General features: G+C 39.2%; 1 protein-coding gene and 1 non-coding gene across 2 annotated transcripts; one reads left to right on the top strand and one right to left on the bottom strand.

Annotated features, from left to right (window-relative positions):
- The first annotated feature begins 896 nt into the window (after nucleotides 1–896).
- On the top strand, nucleotides 897–981 carry TRNAQ-UUG. The gene has a single exon. It is a non-coding gene; the product is annotated as a tRNA-Gln (tRNA).
- A 3951-nt stretch (nucleotides 982–4932) lies between these two features.
- Nucleotides 4933–6321, bottom strand: LOC115507622 (pyruvate dehydrogenase E1 component subunit beta, mitochondrial-like). The gene has a single exon (XM_032592205.1). The coding sequence runs from the start codon at nucleotides 6311–6313 to the stop codon at nucleotides 5234–5236; it is 1080 nt and encodes a 359-aa protein (XP_032448096.1). The 5' UTR covers nucleotides 6314–6321; the 3' UTR covers nucleotides 4933–5233.
- Nucleotides 6322–7568: the final 1247 nt, after the last annotated feature.

Genomic DNA, 7568 nt, shown 5'->3' with positions numbered 1-7568 from the left:
GATTGGAAAACTAATGATGAATAAAGTTACTTGAAGCTGGAAAATCACAGATCCAAGAACAGAATCAAACTCTGATGCCAAAGACCTATGCTGTGATGTGTGTGTGTGCATGTGTGTGTGTGTGTGCATGTGTGTGTTTCTACTTATACATCCTATCCTACTTGATTAGGAAAATTCCCAAAGCCTGGATCTGCAAAAGAAGTCACTTCCACTTATCTAGAGAAGTGTATTGCCAGTAACTTATAGAATTGAAGCCAATAACCATCACTTTTTTTTCTACCCCCAGTATTTAGTGAAAAATTCACGCTTTGGTTGTTTGGTTTGGGTTTCTGTTTCTACATACTACTATTCTCCGAGGGAGAGAAAACACTTGACAAGCATGCTCACAGAATCCTAAGCTATGACTTCTAATTGAAGAGGGGTTGTTAACAGCTTCCAGATGTTTTCTAAGCATATTCTTATATAAATACAACAATAATTATGAGGAAATTTGAATACTCCCCATTAGAAGCTATATTAAGATCTGATTCTTTGAGTAAAGTTTCCACCTTAATATCATCCGAAGATGCAGCAATAACAATTGGTTGGTGCTCAAAACGTAAGTGGACAGCTGGGAGAATTATGATTCCTAACACCGATGTTCACAGTAGAGGGAACACCTCAACTCGATGCAATGGCTAGAGAGAAAATGTGCAGTCACAGGACATACCTGCATTTACCACTGGAGCTTCCCCAGGGTCTCAGAAAGATCTTCAGTAATTGCTTGCTACATTGAACCAAAGCTACGAAGAGCAGTATTTCTAATACATATGTTCATATTGCCAACATTTTGATAAAACACACTTCTCCCACAAGTAAATGAGAAAGACCTAACTTAAAAAAAAAAGTTGAGGGGCGCCTGGGTGGCTCAGTCGGTTGAGCGTCCGACTTTGGCTCGGGTCATGACCTCACTGCTCGTGGGTTCGAGCCCCGCCTCAGGCTCTGTGCTGACAGCTCGGAGCCTGGAGCCTGCTTCAGATTCTGTGTCTTCCTCTCTCTCTGCCCCTACCCCGTTTGCGCGCGCTCTCTCTCTCTCAAAATTAAAAAAAAACAAAAAAAAAACAAAAAAAAAAAAACATTAAAAAAAAGTTGATTGCTAATAAAGACAATTTTGAGTCTGATCGAATTTGTGAATTGAAGGACCCTTAAGCCAGATATCAGTAATTGTCAAGGTGGTAGGTATGAAGAATTAAGCCATGCCACCTCTAAAGCACTTGGAAGATTTGTAGTTGGACTAGCTTCGTGTCCCTTGTGAAGTTTCACAATTGAAATCACAGATGTAAGGAGGTGGCAGCCTTTTCTTTAAGCAGGTCAAACAGTGGTCACATTACAAATGACATATTGAAAATGACTTTAAGGATGGTCTACTCAAACCCTTTCATTTATAGATAAGAAAGTTGAAAGCCAGAGCAGTTAAAAGACCAAGGTCCCACAGCTGGTTACAGACAGAACGTTTAGAACCACACTTGCTCAGTTCAATCGTCTTTTAAGAAGTGATTATTTGTGTTTTTGAATAGTTGACATTTTATTATTGTTTTATTGAATTATTTTAAATGATGATATCTATGTTACATGTGTGGTAATTTACATTTTTAATATTTATTTATTTTTGAGAGAGAGAGAGAGAGAGAAAGTTGGGAAGGGGCAGAGAGAGAGGGAGACAGAGAATCCAAAGCAGGCTCCAGGTTCTGAGCTGTCAGCACACAGCCCGACGCGGGGCTCGAACCCACGAGCTGTGAGATCATGACCCGAGCTGAAGTCAGACGTTTAACCGACTGAGCCACCCAGGTTCCCCATGTGTGTGGTAATTTAGAAGCAATTTATCCTGCTATTTTCCAAATAGCGTTACCTCTGTCAACTGCATCTAGAATCTGAAAGCATAATTATCAGTTTCCAATATACCTTAGTTTTTGTATACTGTTGCAAGTTGGGCTCAAAACTTTTTAAATGCCAAGTTCCTTAACTTGATAAATATCTGGAGTATGCTTTCTTGGAAATCATTATAATATTGATCTATTAGATAATAATATATTAATATTAGACCTAAATAGACCAGACAGAATTTTCATTCTTTTAATAGCAATTCGAGAAATGAAATGCAGAATACACATGAATTTTTGTCTTATTTTAGTGATCATTGGCCGCCATCCCATCATCAATTAGCAATGATATTTTCTACATTTCTACTGCCTCCAGTAAAGTACCACTAATGCCCTTTCACATTCTGGGTTATGGGTTATGTTGCTGAAAGACATTTGAACCCTCTATTTCTCTAACAGGCCCTGAGGTGGTTTGGGTTTTATTTCCATTTTCAGCAGATAAAAGGAGTCATAAGCTTATAGTGTGTCATTTCTTTCTGAGATGCAAAGACGAGGATACACTCATAGGGGCACAAGTAATTTTGGATCAGAGACTGGAGGGCATAACACAAAGCCAGGGAAAACCTCTGGAGAGAGAAAGAAATATAAGGTCTCCAAGCAGAATTAGAGTTGTAGCAGACACAAGGTAGAAATAGAAATCCTACAGGAGTCCAATTAATAATGGCCCTTTTAATTTGGTGGACATCATTTCGGTTCACTTTAAATATGTTGCACATTCAAAATACAAGAGATAAGAGACACAGGTTATAATCAATTTCAGTATTACTTTAATGAAGAAGATGATCAGCTGGAGGTAAATTTATGCAACTGAAATTTCCAGGGCACTTGATTTTAATAGATTTATTGAGTGAATTTCAAAATAAGCCTGCCAAGGTTTATAACTACTCATTTCTATGGCCATACTCATGCCACATTTTAGAAACTCTACTGAATTCTTTTTCCAAATATATATATATATATATATTTAGTTTCAAATAAATCTTAGCACACGTGAAAATGTCCAGTATTGGCAGAAATCTGTTTTAGATGTTTTCAAAAGACATGCGAATGAATCATTGTTTTGTCAAAGTTTGCTAGCAATTTAATGTCTTACGTGGGGATCTATTTACAGACAACTTCTAATAGCAGCAAGATACCGAGTATGGGGTATAGAAGTGGTTCACTCCAGGTGCAGGCACCGAGGGAACGTAGCGCTGTAGGAGAATTTAAAAATAACGATAAAATTCCCCATAGTTATTTTTTTTCTAGTATCACCATGCACCGGAGATTATGAATGACATCAGTGATAAAATCTTCCTGAGCCAGACTGCTCCCATTGCCTATCCTTCCTTTAGAATGCTACTCTCTAACAGTAAGTGGTAAATATTTGTGCTAACTTGTAAATATTAGTTATGAATGTACAGCCATCCTTCCATCCTTTGTGTTGATATGCTGCCCAGGGCAGTGCAGAGTTCCCTTGAAATAGCTGTATTACAGAGAAAGACAGATACCATATGTTTTCACTCTTATGTGGATTCCGAGAAAATTAACAGAAGACCATGGGGGAGGGGAAGGAAAAAAAAAGTTAGAGAGGGAGGGAGCCAAACCATAAGAGACTCTTAAAAACTGAGAATGAACTGAGGGTTGACAGGGGGTGGGAGGGGGGTGGGTGATGGGCATTGAGGAGAGCACCTGTTAGGATGAGCACTGGGTGTCGTATGGAAACCAAGTTGACAATAAATTTCATATTAAAAAAAAGAAATATCTGTATTAAGAAATTTCTAGGAGCGTCTCGGGGGCTCAGTTGGTTAAGTATCCAACTTTGCCTCAGGTCATGATCTTGCGGTTCATGGGTTCCAGCCCTGTGTCGGGCTCTGTGCTGACAGCTCAGAGTCGGGAGCCTGCTTTGGATTCTGTGTCTCCCTCTCTCTCTGCCCCTCCCCCACTCGCTTGGGCTCTCTCTTTCAAAAATCAACATTAAAAAATTTTTAAAAAGGAATTTCTATGAAGAAATCTGTATTGAATAGGCAGCAAAAATATAGAGGAGGTGTATATAGATCAATACTTATTACCTACATTTAAAAATTTTCCTCTTTATTGGTGTAAATGTTACAGCCTATAATGTATATACATCTTCAGTAAACAGCTTGATTGTATAAACTGATACATATACATGGAAAACTGTATCAAGCTGTTTACATAATATATATAGCTGTTTATATATATAATCTTCACCTAGATCAAGATATAGGGTATTTCCATTAACTAGATGTTCCCTTTGCATCCTTCCCAGTCAATACCTAACCCCCAGAGGTAACTACTAGCCTAACCTCTATCACCGTGATAGATTAGCTTTTTTCTGACTTGCTCATTGTATAAATTGAATCACATAGTGAATAAAGAAAAAGGAGAAAAAAAAAGGGAAATTTCTATTTATAAATGTTCCTTCCATTCTTTTGAGATGAAGTCCTGTGATGTTTTTCATTCCTATGTTGTGTCTATCCCATATGGACCTGTGATCTGGCTCTTATCCAGATCAGCCCTCACCAAACATCTTAATGCCCCTCAAAACCATTAATACAGCTGTTTCAGACTAGAGAGGAGCAGGCTAGGCAAGCCTTGCTATAATTCTAGTTCCTTTCTTTCCCTTTAAGTCAGCATAATTACAGATTCCCCAAACCTTCATTTTTCATTAAAATATCTAATGCACATTTTCTGTGTTTATGGGATACCCTGTAAACAACGGGTTAAATGGTCAAATAAGCTTGGGAAATGTTGCAGAATATATTCTCCTTTGGGGAAACCAAAAGCACATTAAAGGCACTGAGAAGTCCTATAAGAAAAAAATGAATATACATTCATTGAACCCAGTGTTTTCAAGCTTACTAAGAAAATTTTTTTTGCATACCAATTTTATTTTATTTTATTTTAGTCATAGGAATTCCTTTATTCCTTATCAAAACAACCTAACAGCAAATGTACATAATATGCCTTTATTTTTACATATAAGTTGTCATTTTTGGATACATCTTTCAGCAGAAGTCTGCCACATTCATACGTTGTCTTTGTGAGAGGGTAAAATTTTACATCAGCCTTATTCAAAGACCATGGTAATTGTAACACACACACACACAAAAAAAAAACACCCTAGAGTCTAGGGTGGGAGAGAAGAGTTTTTCCACATACAAGCACATTTAAACTTATTCCAAGTACAAAAACATCTGTGTTGTTGCTTTAGACATAACTTTATGAATCATAAGGTCTTACAGTATAATCCAGGTGAAGTATCAGGACGTACTTTAGTAAATCCCAATGACTTGAAATTCAAGTCCAAACTAGATATTTAATGTTTTCTTTATTGCAAATATGATGTCTTTAACCTGAGGTACCGAGTCGTCTTCTAGAATCTTTGCATAAGGCATGGGGACATCAGCACCAGTGACACGAACTGCAGGAGCATCCAGGAAATTGAATGCAGGGCCTTCCGTGATCCTGGCACAAATTTCAGCTCCTACTCCAAACTGTGGCCAGCCTCCTTCCACAGTTATGAGATGATTGGTCTTCATGACACTGGCTTCTATTGTTTCAATGTCCATTGGTCTGATGGTTCGCATATTTATCACCTCACATCCAATTCCTTCTTTGGATAGCACCGTTGCAGCTTCTAAGCAGTGGCCCACGGGTCTTGAATGGGAAACTACAGTTATGTGTGTCCCCTGCCTTTCTATTTTGGCTTTTCCAATGGGAATCAGAAAATCTTTTGATTGAGCTTCTGAGGGAAATTCAAAAGGAACTCCATACATCAGTTCATTCTCTAGCACCACCACGGGGTTGTTATCCCGAATGGCTGATTTAATAAGTCCTTTTGCATCCTCTGAATTCCAGGGTCTGACCACCTTTAAGCCTGGGCAGTGCCCATACCAGGCAGCAAAGCACTGTGAGTGCTGGGCAGCCACGCCTGCTGAGGCGCCATTGGGCCCCCTGAAGACTATGGGCACAGACTGAAAGCCCCCTGACATGTAGTAGGTCTTGGCAGCTGAGTTTATAACCTGGTCAATGGCTTGCATAGAGAAATTGAAGGTCATAAATTCACAAATGGGCCTCAACCCAGCCATGGCCGCACCCACGGCAATTCCAGCAAAGCCCATCTCAGATATGGGAGTGTCTATGATCCTCTTATCTCCGTATTTCTTCCACAGGCCTCGACTAACCTTATATGCCCCATCATACTGGGCAACTTCTTCCCCAAGCAGAAATACCTTCTCATCTCTTTCCAGCTCCTCATCCATACCTTGGTTTATAGCTTCACGAACTGTCACCTGCAGCGCCGCCGGCACCGTTCGGTGGAAGCGCCTCCTCAGCAGCCCGGAGACCTGTTCAAGGGGTCTCCGCACCAGCCCAGACACCGCCGCCATCTTGACCGTGTCCTTGCATACCAATTTTAAATATCCCATGAAATTAATGTTCTCTAGTAGGAGCTATGGGATATGCGGGTCTAATTACTTTATTATAACTTTATTGAAAAGCCATCCGTACGTTCCATGGGCAAACTTGCGTCTCTAATAAATCACTTTCAATACTGTTGGCATTTTAAACAATGTTGAGCTAAATGTGAGACAGTTTCATGATTATAAACCATACTATTATTTAAGGGAAGCCTAGCTTTGACTAAACTAGAAATGAGTGCCTTTATACAGCACATTAAATAACGTTGTGGATATGTCCTCCAGAAAAATACCAGAGCAAGTATAGTTGTGAATTGTTTTTAATAGCATCTTCAGATAAAAGCTGGGCAGACAACATTAAATTCCAATTCAGAGATAACAATCTACCAAAAGGGAGCTGGTGAATTACACATACGCTTATTTTATTTTTTTTATTTTTTTATTAGAGAATAAAGTGGTATATATAATTTTCTAAATGACAGCAACTTATACATTTAAGCTCCAGAACTATTTCTCCCCCTTATTTAGGCATCTCTGGAATGAATCTTCCTAGAATTCAACTCGTTTAACAAATTGTATTACACCTTTTTCTTGATTACTTGAGGCACAAAATGAGTGATATCACTATTTGACAATATCACTATTGCCACTATGCCTACTATTTCCTTTCTTCTGAGCAGATGTCTTTTCTGAGAACATCGGGTTCAATGCTTCCCTATCAAGTTAACTTTAATTTGCATGTGATCTTAAATCGACGGGCTTTAGTTTCTCCTAAGCGGCTGCTGAGGTCTTGATGGAGAGGTTTCCCCCCTTGAATGTGTAGTTATGTTGCAGATAGCTGTTGGATGCCATGGAGGGAGATGGGAAATGATAGGGAAAGGAGAGCAGAGTGGACTAGTGGGAGATTCCATTGTGGTCGTTGAAAGAATGCACTTTGGTATTCCTGAATTCTCGTACTGGCTTCAGTACTAACTAGTTGTTACCTCTGGCAAATTACCTAACTGGTGAGCCTCAGTTTTCTCATCTGTAATACACAATCACTGTGTTTACCACCGTGTAAGTATTAAAGGAGATACTAACTGTCGGATAAAGTTTCAGGTCAGAACTAGGTTGAGAGCCACAATGATAGCATACATAAACAGTACACAGACATTGGGACGCTAGAAAAGCAACAAGTCAAAAGCCAAATGACAACCAAGAGCCTGAGGGAATATTTTCTGGCCAG

Source organism: Lynx canadensis, chromosome X (assembly GCF_007474595.2).
Source record: "Lynx canadensis isolate LIC74 chromosome X, mLynCan4.pri.v2, whole genome shotgun sequence".
Taxonomy (NCBI): Eukaryota; Metazoa; Chordata; class Mammalia; order Carnivora; family Felidae; genus Lynx; species Lynx canadensis.
This window is presented reverse-complemented; position numbering and strand designations above follow the sequence as displayed.

What these genes read in the sequence shown, in the direction of transcription:
- LOC115507622 (XM_032592205.1), bottom strand. Translation starts at nt 6,313, where the DNA reads ATGGCGGCGGTGTCTGGGCTGGTGCGGAGACCCCTTGAACAGGTCTCC.